The 15,077-nt window shown below is 46.6% G+C and overlaps 1 protein-coding gene across 2 annotated transcripts in view; it reads right to left on the bottom strand.

The window, feature by feature from the left end:
- Positions 1-2,397: 2,397 nt before the first annotated feature.
- LOC130277757 (transmembrane protein 272-like) overlaps positions 2,398-15,077 on the bottom strand; it is a 98,669-nt gene continuing 85,989 nt past the window's right edge. For both annotated transcript variants that reach the window (XM_056528496.1, XM_056528495.1), the window contains one exon: positions 2,398-2,556. In XM_056528496.1, coding sequence (XP_056384471.1) covers positions 2,547-2,556 — 10 coding nt within the window. In that variant the 3' untranslated portion in view covers positions 2,398-2,546. The remainder of the gene's footprint in view (positions 2,557-15,077) is intronic.

Below are 15,077 nucleotides of genomic sequence, written 5' to 3'. Positions count from 1 at the left end.
ACACAGGTAAGTGACATATGAAAATATCTAAAAACTATAATGTATTAAAAACAGCACTCTATAGCAATGATCATGATAACAAAAGGACAAGCAAGCACCGATTCTAAAGAAAAACACTAAAGTCAAGTTAATCATTTAACCCAAGGTTTCCCTGAGCTTCTGTGCGCAGAATTAACTCCGCCTCTGCCCGCAATAGCATTTTCTTTCTATCTACGCCTTCTCTAGGTAAAATTCTCTTTATTCCAAAAAACCTGAGGGCTGCAGGATCGTTATTGTGGGCAGTTTTTAGATGTTCTAGTACTCTTGGGCATCCTTTTCCGAAACGGACGGAATACAGGTGTTCTCTAAACCTAATATGCAGAGCCCTGGTGGTGCTACCTATATAGTAGCGCCCACAGTCGCAAAGCATACAGTAAACAATGAAGCTCATTTACAGTTAATGAATTCTTTCACTTTAATTTGCACACCTCCTACAACAAAGTTTTTTCCTAGTTTTAATTGGGGACACCACTTGCAATTGGCACAACGGAAATTACCGTTCACAGTAGAATTGCTAAGCCAGCCTGTATTCTCTTGTGCAGAGTATCTACTGCTGGTCAGCAAGTCACCCAAATTAGGAACCCTTTTATAGGAAATCAGGGGTTTGCTACTAAAGTGTTTAGAGAGCAACGGGTCATTCTGAATCAAGTACCAGTTTTTATGAATATTTTGTTTAATTTTTTCCACCATAGGACTATAAGTGAAGGTGAAGCAGAATATCTGGTTCTTGTCATCTACCCCCTGTCTGTTTCTTTTTTTGGATACTCTGCACAAGAGAATACAGGCTGGCTTAGCAATTCTACTGTGAACGGTAATTTCCGATGTGGCAATTGCAAGTGGTGTCCCCAATTAAAACTAGGAAAAAACTTTGTTGTAGGAGGTATGCAAATTAAAGTGAAAGAATTCATTAACTGTAAATGAGCTTCATTGTTTACTGTATGCTTTGCGACTGTGGGCGCTACTATATAGGTAGCACCACCAGGGCTCTGCATATTAGGTTTAGAGAACACCTGTATTCCGTCCGTTTTGGAAAAGGATGCCCAAGAGTGCTAGAACATCTAAAAACTGCCCACAATAACGATCCTGCAGCCCTCAGGTTTTTTGGAATAAAGAGAATTTTACCTAGAGAAGGCGTAGATAGAAAGAAAATTGCGGGCAGAGGCGGAGTTAATTCTGCGCACAGACGCTCAGGGAAACCTTGGGTTAAATGATTAACTTGACTTTAGTGTTTTTCTTTAGAATCGGTGCTTGCTTGTCCTTTTGTTATCATGATCATTGCTATAGAGTGTTGTTTTTAATACTATTCATAGTTTTTAGATATTTTCATATGTCACTTACCTGTGTGTAAACGCCCATCTGATGACGACAACGTAGGTGAGTTCTTAACCTGCCAGGCGTCAGCAGAGGGTGGAGTCTGACGAAGCGGGCTGAGTTCCCGTGAAACAGCTGTAACTACACTATGCACGACTTACGGGTGAGTGCGGTTTTCATCTTCTGATGCCATAGCGCCTTGTGCCCTTCTCACCTGCACCCCGTATCAGCACCTACGGTGGTCTCACCGTACTCCCAAGTGCATGAATCCTGTTACATCAGAGCACACCCTTCGTTTGCCAGTGCTGTGCCGGACTTTGTATCTCCATATTATATCATTTAGAAATCTGTTTAACTTTCTATAGCCAGTTGATATAAAAATAATAATAATAATTTTTCCTGAAATACAATGGACTTTTGCACGATATTTTTTCAAGTTTCACCTTTACATCTGAGCAGCGGCGTTCCTTCTCCATAGTGCAGGCGCTGATTAGTGATGCTATTGCACCATAGGTCTGATACTTCCTACAGCTTTCCCCTGTATGCACTAAAATTGGCGCTCGCTCACCTTAGGATTCTCGAGGTCATGAGTAAGAGCCAGTGAGTGAAGCTTGAAATAAGTAGACCTGCATTGACTGCATGGTTCCTGGGACTTTGCTGTAATTGGAGAATGGATGATTTCAACATGTTCTAATAAAAGAAGATGTTTGTACTTTAATCTGAGATAAGGATATAGTATTGTATATGTGACTTTAGTGGTCTGGCAATGAGGTTTTCTAGACCAGGCACCAACCTGCTGAAGGAACTTTGGATGCGGATCTTCAACTTTGACAACACACGAGTGAGCTGGTTCCATTTTATGTATTTTCTCTTTTTGTACATATATGAACAAACCTCCCTAAATACAGAGAAAGACATATACCTAGCCTTGCCCTCAAAACATCATCAGAACACCCCCAAAACCCACCACATACCATTAATAGCATAACATTTATATCACAAAATGTAATCATAAAAATGCAATGCAATGAATTTAAGGCATTTTGCAGTAAAAATATTTATTTATTTTTTATAAAGTCAAATCAGAAATCCATGTCGTATTTTCTGGCAGAGGCCATTAAAAACTCTAGTTTCTGTATAAAGTATAGTAGTCACATAAGAAATTGCTCTGTTGAATACTTTTCTGTGTCTTTCTGTCACTCAAGCCTAAAACCAAATAATTAAAAAAAAAAATCATTAGTTGTTTATAACAAGAATGATAAAATCAAGACATTATAAAGAAAAAGGGAAAACTGTGACATTTCAGATCTCCCTGATGGCTCCCAGCTTACATCTGGCCACAGCGTGTTTCACCCCAAAAAAGCCATGCAGTGAGAAGCACCATGTCTGATTTCAGCCTCATAGTCAGAAAAATACAGCACACAGGACATTGGCGTAAGATGTGTTAAAGGTGAACTCTGGTGCACAGAGATACCTGTATCTCCAGCTCTCCAATAGAGATACATGGAAGAGGGGTGTCAACCATGACCACTCCGAACAAGAGAAGAGGAGGTGTTCTGAACACACAGGGTGCCTGGCAGGAGATCGTGGGGGTCCCAGTTGTCAGACAGCAGAATCTCTGCCGGAGAAAATACGGCACAGACCTATAACATGCTGCAAGTTCACCAACCAATCTGCCCCGGTGGATGAGCCCTTAGGATACGTTCACATGTGCATATTTTTACTGCAGATCTGCTTTAACAGATTTTGATACCCATTAAAATCAATGGGCAGCAAAATCTTCAGCAGCAAAAATACAGATGTTTCCAGCTGCGAGTTTGAAAGGCCTCTGAGGCCTGTTAGCAGCACATTTTCAGCAGCGGATTTACACTTTTGAAAATCCGCCGCAGACCCTATTGACTACAGTGGGGTGTGGGGCAGAGATTCCACTGCCAAAAATTCCACTGACAGCCGCAGAGAGCCTGTCCCCATTCATACACACAGCGAGGAACCTGCAAATAAATCTGCTCGTGTGAACAAGCCATTAGATATCCACACGTCCCCTTTTTTAAGAACAGAATTTCAGCAAAATAGCAGACTTCCCACCATGTGAACATAGCCTAAGGGTCTGTTCACATATGCGTATTTTCTGCAGCAGCAGATTTTGCTGCCCATTGACTTTAATGGAGCTTGCGGCGGATTTTCTACATCGGAAATTCTGCAACCGAAAATCTCCTGCTCACAGCCGCAAAGAGCCCACCCCCTTTTAAACGCAGCAGGAAAGCGGCAAATAAATCCGCTTGTGTGAACGAGCCTTTAGGGTCTGTTCACAAGTTCAGATTTTGTTGCGGATTTTCAGTTGCTTATTTTCTATTGCTTTTTTTCTGCAGCTTATTTTTTGCTGGTAAGTCAATGACACAATAAGCAGCAGAAAATAAAAAGCAGCAAATCAGCTGCAAAAAATATGCAGCAAAATACACCCGTGTAAACGGACCCTGAGTCTATGAACGCACGACAAAATTTATGAGCAGAATTCTGTAGTAAAATTCTGCTCAGAAATTCTGCAAAATTTATTGCACATTGAATTGAATGGGGATTCCACTATCCCATTAACAGGGCAGAATTTCCGCTGCATTCTGGATTCTGCAAAAACATTGAAGATGTCGTTAAATTTTGCAGAATTCCAAGCAAAATCCCATTAAACTCAATGGGGCTTTGAATTTTGGCAGAATTCTGTTTTGAGAACACAGAAATTCCTTTGAAATTCAGCGTAAGATCCGCAAAACTGCAAAAATTTCACAGCAAGCTTTTCAGAACAGAATTTCAGCAGAACAGCAAAATTTCCACTGTGTTAACATAGCCTAAGGGTCCATTCACTTATGCGTATTTTCTGCTGCAGCAGATTTTGCTGCCCATTGACTTCAATGGATAGCAAAATCTGGTACAGAAAATTTGCATCCAGAAATACTCACGTGAACTGACCTTAAGGGTCTATTCACACATACAGTATCCTTTGCATATTCGATGCTGCAGATTTAATGCTGCAAGTTTTATTGTAAACTAAATTATTGCACACAGATTTCAATCTGCAGCATTAAATATGCGCAGGATACTGTATGTGTGAATAGACTCTTAGGGCTTGGTACCATTGCAGCAGCCATGTGTGTTCAGTGAAGTTAAAAGGCGGTTCCGTGCGCTGGCGCTACCCCGCCTTCAAACCACAATGCACACAGGGCTGTGTGTATGCTCAAAGGAGAATATGCAGTGTATAATTGCTATATGGGACCTTGTCACAAGGGTACTTTCACAAAGGCAGATTAGCTGCGAAATTTTGGATTTTGCTGACCCAATGAGTCTGCAGATTTCCATTCAGACTCAGTGAAGTCAATGATAGCAGAAGCGGCTGAAGATTTTCCGCACCAAATACGCTGCAGAAATTCCGTAAGTAATGAGCCCGTGTGAACGCACCCTGTGTATTTACACACACCAGCTCTGCAACTGCAAATTTGCAGTTGTAAAATCAGAATTTTTTACAAATCAGTTATAAGTACATAAGAATTGCTTTGTAAAATCTGCAGTTGCGGATCCACAATTAAGTATATTACTTGTGTATGTGTGTAAATACACCCTTAAAAAAGTAACATGTAACAAGATGTAACATGGTGATGTGAACTTAGCTTTCCCACTTATGCCATAATGATGCATGGATGTTGACAACATTCATACATAAATATTAGGGATGAGCGAATCGAATCTGACGGATCCAAATTCATTACGAATTTCAGGAAAAATTTGATTTTCAACTATTCCATTCGCGCAAATCACTTCATTAATCTCCATTTAGTGCTGTCCGGGCATCTAAAATGGTGGATCCACATGTGAGGACATGGGGCAAGGAATCCTGGGAAGGCGGGAACAAGGGTCGGCGGGATGGCCCTGAATCACATGCAGCATGCAGCCTATCAGCAGCCAGCCACCCCATTGATGTCACAGCCCTATATAATCGGCAGCCATCTTGTGGCCAGTTACATCAGCGTTCTATTACAGAGAGAGAGAGAAGGACAGACAGCAGTGTATATTGCACAGAAAAGCATTTTTACAGCAGCGATTCACCTCCCAGTCACATCAGCATTCTATCGCAGAGAGAGGGACAGAGAACAGTGTGTTGCACAGAAAAGCTTTTTACAGCAGCGATTCACCTCAAGCCCAAATCCAGCCTAGAAACACTGATAGGGAAGGGAGTGAGATTGAGAGAGAGAGAATGCAATTTTGGGTGTAGTACACAGCGACTGTGTGCTGCAGCACTGGTGTGTACAACATCTGAAAAGCTAATAGTAGCCAGACAGTTAGGGGGAGCAGAGCACTAAAAGCGTATTGTCCTCTATTATGTGTAACCTGTGTGTACATGTAAGTGGTGTACCATTTTGTTCCTCTTAAAGTCTTAAAGGACAACTGCAGCGGAATTATACTTATCCCCTATCCACAGGATAGAGGATAAGTGTTTGATCGCGGGGGGTCCGACCGCTGGGACCCCCTTCGATCTCCCTAACGGGGCACTTGCATTAGCGCCCATGGTGACGTAGCGTCGACCTAGAGGTCGACGGTGACGCCCCGTCCCCATACAGTTCTATGGGGGATGCGGGGAGGCACGAATGCTGCCTCCCCGCCTCTCCCATAGAGATGTATGGAGGAGGCATGCCGGCCGCAACATCATGCTGCGGCTGGCACACCCCCTGCACGGGAGAGCCGCGGCCCCGTACAGGAGATCGGCGGGGGCCCCAGCGTTCGGACCCCCCCCCCGCGATCAAACACTTATCCCCTATCTTGAGGATAGGGGATAAGTGTTTGTACCGCTGCAGATGTCCTTTAAGGGCCTAGATGCTATGAAAGGCCAGGCAAAAGTACACACCTGCTGGTATTGTAGACAAATACTATTTTAAGTGTACTGGAGCGCATTGTCCTCCCCTCATAAGTGCATACCACATACGTACATCTAAGTGGTGTACCATTTTGTTCCTGTTAAAGTCTTAAATGGTAACTCTCATTAAAATCATTTTTTGCTATTGCACTCCTTATGGTAAATAAAAAATATTTCTATTATACTTTATTTTAAAAAAAATTTATTTTCTATGCTTTATTTGTGCTTAAAAAAGCTCAAGAGCACATTTTCCCCCATCTCCTACACAAACTTTGGACCGAAGCCCAAACACAGGAAGAGCAACCTGGAGTGCTGAGGGGGGTGTGTCCAATCAACAGCATATGGCAGTTAGGTGTGAGAAGAGCTACGATTGGATGAGGCTGGACACACACCCCCTCAGCACTCCAGGCTGCACTTCTTGTGTTTGGGCTTCGGTCCAAAATCTGTGTATGAGATGGGGGAAAATGTGCTCTTGAGCTTTTTCAAGCACAAATAAAATGTAGAAAACTTTGTTGTTTTTTTTTTTTTAACAAAGTATATTAGAAATATTTTTTATTTACCATAAGGAGTGCAATAGCAAAAATTAGTTTTAATGAGCGTGACCATTTAAGGGCCTAGATACTGTGAAAGGCCAGCCAAAAGTATACACCTGCTGGTGTTGTAGACAAATACAGTGTACTGGAGCGCATTGTCTCCCCTCATAAGTGCATACCACATGCGTACATCTAAGTGGTGTACCATTTTGTTCCTGTTAAAGTCTTAAGTGCCCAGATTCTGTGAAAGGCCAGCCAAAAGTACACACCTGCTGGTGTTGTAGACAAATGCTGTTTTAACCGTACTGGAGCGCATTGTCCTCCCCTCATAAGTGCATACCACATACGTACATCTAAGTGGTGTACCATTTTGTTCCTGTTTTTTTTTTAAAGTATTTATTTAGTAATTTTTTTGCATATAATAAACAAACATCAAAATAAAGTGAAACATACAATAAGTCTCCGTAGGTCCACAGGTCAACTCCGTCACAATGACAGGGATAAAATTACAGGAAAGGCAATCATGCACATAAGGAAAAAGCATCCCCAGTACATCCAAGGAAGCCCCCACACCAGTAGACAAGCATACACTCACATTACCACAAATCCCAATGACTCCGACCCCCTCCCAACTCGACCCCCTCCTATAAGACCAATATCCTGTTATGAAACCTAATGGGCCACTCCAGACGCAGGGTCAGCCGACACATCCAGTAAAATCCCGGGAGTCCACACCTTGTCAAATTTCTTCGAGCACTTACAACTCATATACAAGGTTTGGTACAACGGGACATATTTATTGACCAAATTCATACAGCGAGACAAAGGGCGAGAGGAAGCATCCTTCCAAGTCCTTGCGACCACTTTATGTCAGTAAATGTCAGTATATGTATACATCTATGCAAACCAAAGACCACCTCATTTATGACTACCAGCAAGCCCACCACCGGGGTAAGCAAGAAGGGGAAATCCAGATTGTTTGCCAAAAACCGCATTACTTCCCTACAAAAAGAGGCTATAACAGGACACTTCCAAGAAAGGTACCTCTATACGCTTAGCAGGGGTATAATATAACCTCAAACATACAGTCTGAATCAACATATCCCTACTACTAACCACCGTGGAGTAATTGGAGCCCTCAACTTCTTTTCACTGGCACTCAGATAGATCAGGAATATCAGCCACCCATTTATGATAGGCGTTCGAGAACAGGCTAGGTCTCAGTGTCTGGAGGAGAGCATAGGACTGAGTAAGGGGTTTAGAGAGATTCGTGGTGCCCAGGAGAATCTCCACATCAGAAAAAGCAGGAGTAAATGTCAGAGAGCCAAATTGCGCCTGGACCGCATACCTAAGCTGATCATAAATTTGACTCCATGAGAACCCCAGAAGCTGGCCTACTGTAACCCATGTAGGTGAGGTAAATGTACATTCCTCCACAAGGGTGACCTAGGAGATACCAGAGGCTGTGGAAATTTGCTCGACACCACGAACCACACTATAGCTATAGTTTACAGGATAAGAGGAGGGAGAATGGTACCTGTATAGTGAGTTAGTGAGAGCTTCATAAGAACCCATAAGCACTCCAGCCAAGGCATTTGCCGAGTTCGACAGATCCAGGTCAATCCACCATGCTGCATAGACCAACTGAGAGGCAAGAAAATAGTTGTATACTTCGGGAGCAGCTAAACCACCATGCTGTTTAGGAGCCTAGAGGAGAGCCTGACCGAGTCTGGGAGACATTCCCTGCCACTGAAAGGATCCCAGAGCACCACACAGTTTATTAAAATATTTATTAGGGGGGACCACGGAAACCAAATGAAAGAGATAAAGGAATTTAGGTAAGTAAATCATTTTAGAAAGATTAATCCTTCCAGCTAGGGAGAGAGAGAGGAAAGACTAGGCATGCAACCATTCAACTGTGTAATTCTAGAGCAGGTCCAAATTCAGGGACATATAATCCACCAGAGAGGCAGTAACCTCTACCCCAAGATACCTAAAGCGGGAGACCACTTGTACCCACTCTGGAAGAGAAGAGGGAAGGAGAATGTCAAGCGAGAATGCCATGAGAGAGAATTTAACCCAATTTACCCGCAAGGCTGAAATAGAACTAAACCTATCAAGTAGGTCAATTAAAGAAACTGGGGAGCCCCCTGCATCCCATCACCCTTGGGAATGCCACAGATAGTGGGATCTGTATGTATGGCCGCTGCCAAAGGCTCAATCGCCAGCGCAAAAAGGAAGGTAGTTAGTGGGCACCCCTGCCTTGTCCCACAGCCCAGGAGGAAGAAGCAGAAACATCTAAGTTAGTGTGAATACGAGCCCTGGGACTGTCATACAACAAGCGGACCCAGGCACAAAACTTAGGGCCAAGTGGTGTAGGAAACATCTCTTACCACCTGGAAGAGATCGTAGGATGCCAGAGCGAGATCAATGTGAGAGAAGGATCTATGGGCAGCAGAGTAGAAGGAGAAAGCAGATGCAACCTCCAGAGGTTGCAACGCCATCTGCCAGGTATTAAAAGATAAGATCACAAACCTCCCAAAGTGGTCACAAGCTCCTTGGGAAACCACCAATGGCAGGGACTCAGTAACTAAAACAGAGACTCCCCTGGCCTAACTAGAATAGGAAGCATGGTATCCCTGTGCTATCCACGACCTCTTTATGGCAAGTACCTTCTGGACCATGATGTGAGTCTCCTGCAAGCCAATAATGTGAGGCGACTGGCGTTTCACAAAGTCTAAACATAAAGCCCTCTTGAACTTGTAGTTAAGCCCCCGGACATTCCAGCTAATAACTTTTAAGGTCCCCATCACTACACACAACAAAATATATCAAGAGTAGGAAGGACTGAGCATCAGGACCACACACACCGGACACATACCTCAAAAAGACAAACGAGGCACAAACACCAAATAGAAAAACAAAAGCAACAAAGCACGAACAGAACAATCCCTTTATTTCCCTGTCTAACACTAAATGGGACACTACTACCCCCTAACACTACTACCCCCTAACTACTACCCTCTAACACTGTGCAGAACTATACCCAAAAATACAACTACTGCGGGGCTACAACAAAACCCAAAGCAAACTAAGAACCTACTTCAGCAGAGTGCTCCCACTACCCCATCCAAACTAAATCGGCCAATAATTAAGAATTACCCAGATAGACCTCAAGCAGAGCCGGAACCTACTAGGTCCTTAAGAATCTAACTCCCTACAGCTATCTTAAATCAAAAACAGGGTGGGAGTAGTTATGAGCAGGGCAGTCCATGACAGTTCAGTTCAGAGGTCTAACAAGAGGGGCTGCATCCACCCAATGAAGCGCTTCCATCGGGAAGGTAAAGATCTTAGTTGAAATCCCATCTACCACTCGCAGGCGAACAGGATAGAGCATGGAATAGCGATAGCCCTTGGCACGTAGCTTCGACCGGACCTCGGTAAACTGCACCCTTTACTTGCGTAGCTCCAGAGAAAAGTCAGGATAGAAGGATACTCTGCTCCTCTCATAAATGACTCTCCCTAAATTCTGACAGCTCGCAAAATAGCATCTCTATCCTTGAAATTAAGGAGCTTGGCCAGAAAAGAACGTGGTAGACCCCCTGGAGGTGGAGATCTAGCCGGGACTCTGTGCACCCGTATGACTGAGAAGTAGGGAGAGAAGGTGTCCACTGGAAGAATCTCTTTAAGCCACGTTTCAAGGAAGAGCACCGGATCATTCCATTCAAACTTTTCAGGAAAGCCCACCAGGAGGCTATTGTAGCGTCACTGGCGATTCTCCATATCATCCAGCCGACCCAGAACTCCCGTCATCTGGCACTGTAGTGAGTCCACTCTGTCAGGCAAAAGATGAAGAGTATCTTCCACTGTAGAGACCCTACATTCCACTTCCTCAGTGCGCTCACGTATCTTCTGGGTCTCATGGCGCAAAATAAAAAAATTGCTGCCGCAGTTCGTCAACTTTAGTCACTATGATGGATTGACAGGAAGTAAAGGCAGACAATAATTCGGAAAACCGCAGATCCAGAGCAGCTACATCATAAACAGGTCTTTCAGGGGATAAGCACTGTGGAGGAGTCGGAGAAGCTTCCAACAATGACAAAGGTGGAACAGTAGAGTCACGCCCTGGAGGTCTGGAGGTCTGGAAAAATGGCTCAGCGCTTTAGTAGCAAGCAGGGTCTGAGCACCAGGATCCCGATCAGAAGGGCCACAGAAACGGGAGGAACGAGAGGACCCATCATCAGAGGAGGCATCCGAGGTCAGCCTTGAGACATCAGCATTCAGTTTAGATTTCTTATTTCTAAGTCTACCACACGAGCCACCCATGGCTAGCAGGGGACACTGAGCAGGTAGAAAGACACTAGTAGTAAAGTCCCAAGAGCACTGCACTCCACTGATGATCTGAACTGTTGTCTGCAGCTATTTGGGAAGGCACCATCCGTCCCAGCAAACACTCAGGTCCTTCTCAGGGTATTCACAACCTGCAAGGCCGGTAGCAGACCAGAGGGGGCACTCCCAGCATGTACTGGACAGTTCTAGGGAAGCACCTCTCAATGCAGGCCAGACAGCAGCAAGCAGCCGGAGATGCAGGCCCAGAGAGAGGGCTAGCAAGTTGAAATCACAGCAAGCAGGATGGCTTATTCACTTCGTACCAGCGAGGAGGCTTCCCAGCAGGGGAAAGACCACTCTGCACCTTCACTGCCTCCACCGCAAGCCAAGGTGGGAGTGACCATGGCAACCAGCAAGGCCGCGCCCATGAAGGCAGCAGATAGTGCCCAGCTCCGGAGACCCCGAGACCAACAGGGATGGCCGGAGCCCCCGAGACCAAAACAGCCAGGAGGGACCGCTACACCACTCTCACCGCCACAACCCATGATCAGGAGGAGAGTGTCACCGGACTACTCCACGCCGGAACCTCTCCTCCCCACTCCGCCCGGGACCAGTATCCACAGGCCGCGAAAGTCGATTGCTCCGGCAACAACTGAAGGGACCGGAACTACAGGCTCCCCGAAGACTCCCCCGGTGCTCAGCAGTCCACCGGAGAAAGACCAGCCAGGTAGGGTAAGTGAAAACAGGGTTTTTTCACAGGGGTAGCGGGAGCTCCTACAGGATTTGACCGCTCACTCAAGCATTCAGGCCACCCCCCCATTTTGTTCCTGTTAAAGGGCCTAGATATTGTGAAAGGCCAGCCAAAAGTATGCACCTGCTAGTGTTGGAGACAAATACTGTTTTAAGCGTACTGGAGCGCATTGTCCCCGCCTCATAAGTTCCTACCACATATGTAAATCTAAGTGGTGTACCATTTTGTTCCTGTTAAAATCTTAAGGGCCTAGATACTGTGAAAGGCCAGTCAAAAGTACACACCTGCTGGTGATGTAGAGAAATACTGTTTTAATAGCAGTGGAGTATATTGTACTCCCTGTTACGCCGAGCGCTCCGGGTCCCCGCTCCTCCCCGGAGCGCTCGCTACACTCTCCTCACTGCAGCGCTCCGGTCAGATCCACTGACCCGGGGCGCTGCGATACTGCCTCCAGCCGGGATGCGATTCGCGATGCGGGTAGCGCCCGCTCGCGATGCGCACCCCGGCTCCCGTACCTGACTCGCTCTCCGTCGGTCCTGTCCCGGCGCGCGCGGCCCCGCTCCTTAGGGCGCGCGCGCGCCGGGTCTTTGCGATTTAAAGGGCCACTGCGCCGCTGATTGGCGCAGTGGTTCCAATTAGTCTGATCACCTGTGCACTTCCCTATATCACCTCACTTCCCTTGCACTTCCTTGCCGGATCTTGTTGCCATCGTGCCAGTGAAAGCGTTTCCTTGTGTGTTCCTAGCCTGTGTTCCAGACCTCCTGCCGTTGCCCCTGACTACGATCCTTGCTGCCTGCCCCGACCTTCTGCTACGTCCGACCTTGCTTCTGTCTACTCCCTTGTACCGCGCCTATCTTCAGCAGCCAGAGAGGTGAGCCGTTGCTAGTGGATACGACCTGGTCACTACCGCCGCAGCAAGACCATCCCGCTTTGCGGCGGGCTCTGGTGAAAACCAGTAGTGACTTAGAACCGATCCACTAGCACGGTCCACGCCAATCCCTCTCCGGCACAGAGGATCCACTACCTGCCAGCCGGCATCGTGACACTCCCCTCATATATGCACTAAGTATATCAGGCAGAGAAGTGCAAGGATGTGCACAGAGGAGTGGCAGGGCCTAAATTCATCAGGCAGAGGTCGCAGAAGACTAGGGGCGAGTGGCAGCAGCAACCCATCTGCCGTCATCAATTGGTTAACGTGGTCATCCACTTCATCACAAGTTGCATCTGATACCCCTAGTCAAAAGTCAGTGGGTTCCTCAGACACAACCCTCAGTTTGCATGGCCCGGGAGCAGTCCCTATTCTCCCCTTGCCTCTGTCCTATGCTGTTCCCTCCCTCACAGAAGTATCTTATGCTGTGGGGTCAGCTCCACTATTTAGTGAGGACGATCTACTAGAGGACAGTCAGCAGCTACTGCACAGCCAAGAAGTGGAGGAGACATCTGGCGCTTCCTCCACTAGGCGGGCAAGTAGTGCAGGTTTCCCATGAGGCAGCAGCTGAGCCAGCAAGGTGGTAGCATGGTTGGCAGTCACCATAAAGCGGCCGGGAAGAACCATGGCTCCGATGTGGTGGTCCAGTCTGCTGCATCACCCAGTGGCACACCGCTCCCTCTTTCAGCCAGCCAAGGCTCCACCACCTGAGCCGAAGGGAGCTGTGTGTCATACCCCTCTTCTGTCGCTCTAGATGCTCCTGCTCCTCCTTCTTCCAGTCAGTTACTCCGTCAGCAATCCATCGGCAAAGCAATGTCCGAGAGACAACAGTATGAGCTCACTCATCCAAAAGCGCAGAAGCTGAATGTGCTCCTGTACAAGTTGCTGGTGCTGCAGTCGCTCCCTTTTCAAGTGGTGTACTCTGCACTTTTCAGAGAACTGATGGCTTGTGCCGAGCCGAGGTGGAGAGTATCAAGCCGTAATTTCTTTGCAAAGAAGGCAGTACCAGTCCTGCACAATTTTGTGGAAGAGAAGGTGGGCCAGTCCTTAAGTTTGTCGGTGTGTACCAAAGTGCTCGGCAGCGCCGACATGTGGAGCTGTAACTACCTTCAGGGACAATACATGTCCTTTACGGCCCACTGGGTGAATGTGGTTCCTGCACAGCCATAACAGCAACTTGGACAGGTCACGCCACTTCCACCTCCACGCTCTCAGGCCATTGGTCCTGTGACAGTGTTTGACTCTGCCTCCTCATCATCCATCATATCTTCAGCCTCCACTGCATGGACAAGTCTCAGTGCCCCTTCTGCATACCATGTGTGCAGGGCACAGCGGTGTCACGCTGTTCTTGACATGGTTTGCCTTGGCAAACGTAGTCATACAGGGGAGAAACTGCTAACAGTCATTCATCAAGAAATTGAATCATGGCTTACTCCATGAAAATTGGCAATGGGAACCATGGTGACTGACAACGGGAAGATCATCTTGTCTGCACTGCTACAAGGAAGCCTAAGCCATGCACTCTGCATGGCACACTTGTTCAATCTGGTTGTCAAGCGGTTTCTGAAGTTTTCCCACCATCTGCAAGACATCCTAACAATGGGAAGGAAACTTTGCATGCACCTCAGCCACTCGTACACTGCAAAGCACACCCTCCTTGAGCTGCAGTATTAGAACGGTATCTCCCCAACATAGTCTGATTTGCGACGTTGCCACACGTTGGAATTCCACCCTCCATATATTGGACTGACTATGTGAACAGAGAAAAGCCATCACCGATTTCTTGATGATGCAAGTGGATAGGAAGACTCCCTTGTGTAACTTCAATGTCAACCAGTGGCAGCTCATACGTGACACCTGCCGTTTGCTCAGGCCCTTTGAGGAAGCCCCCTTATTAGTCAGTCGCCAGAATTACGGGATGAACAACGTCATTTCACTGCTTAATTTCCTTCAACACGTTTCCTGGAAACGATGGCTGGTCAGGGCAATGAAGACGTGGTGCCTACATCTCATGGCCACATGAGCCCTGTGGGGGCTGAACTGGAGGAGGAGGGGCACAGTGGACCACAGTCTAGGTTTCGCGAGATGGGTAGTTTTTCTAGTCAACTGACAGGAGAGGAGGAGCAGGAGCAGCTAGAGGAGCTAGAGGGTTATGAGGAAGGCCAGACACAGGACCCAGACACACCGTGGCAGTATGCAGTGGAGATGGAGGTAGGGAGTCCCTCCTGGTCACTTGCACAAATGGCACGATGCATGCTCACTTGCTTGCGTAGTGACCGCCGAATTTTA

The sequence above is a fragment of the Hyla sarda genome, chromosome 6, assembly GCF_029499605.1.
Source record: "Hyla sarda isolate aHylSar1 chromosome 6, aHylSar1.hap1, whole genome shotgun sequence".
Lineage (NCBI taxonomy): Eukaryota > Metazoa > Chordata > Amphibia > Anura > Hylidae > Hyla > Hyla sarda.
The sequence above is the reverse complement of the archived record's forward strand: the minus strand, read 5'-3'. Positions and strand labels throughout refer to the sequence as shown.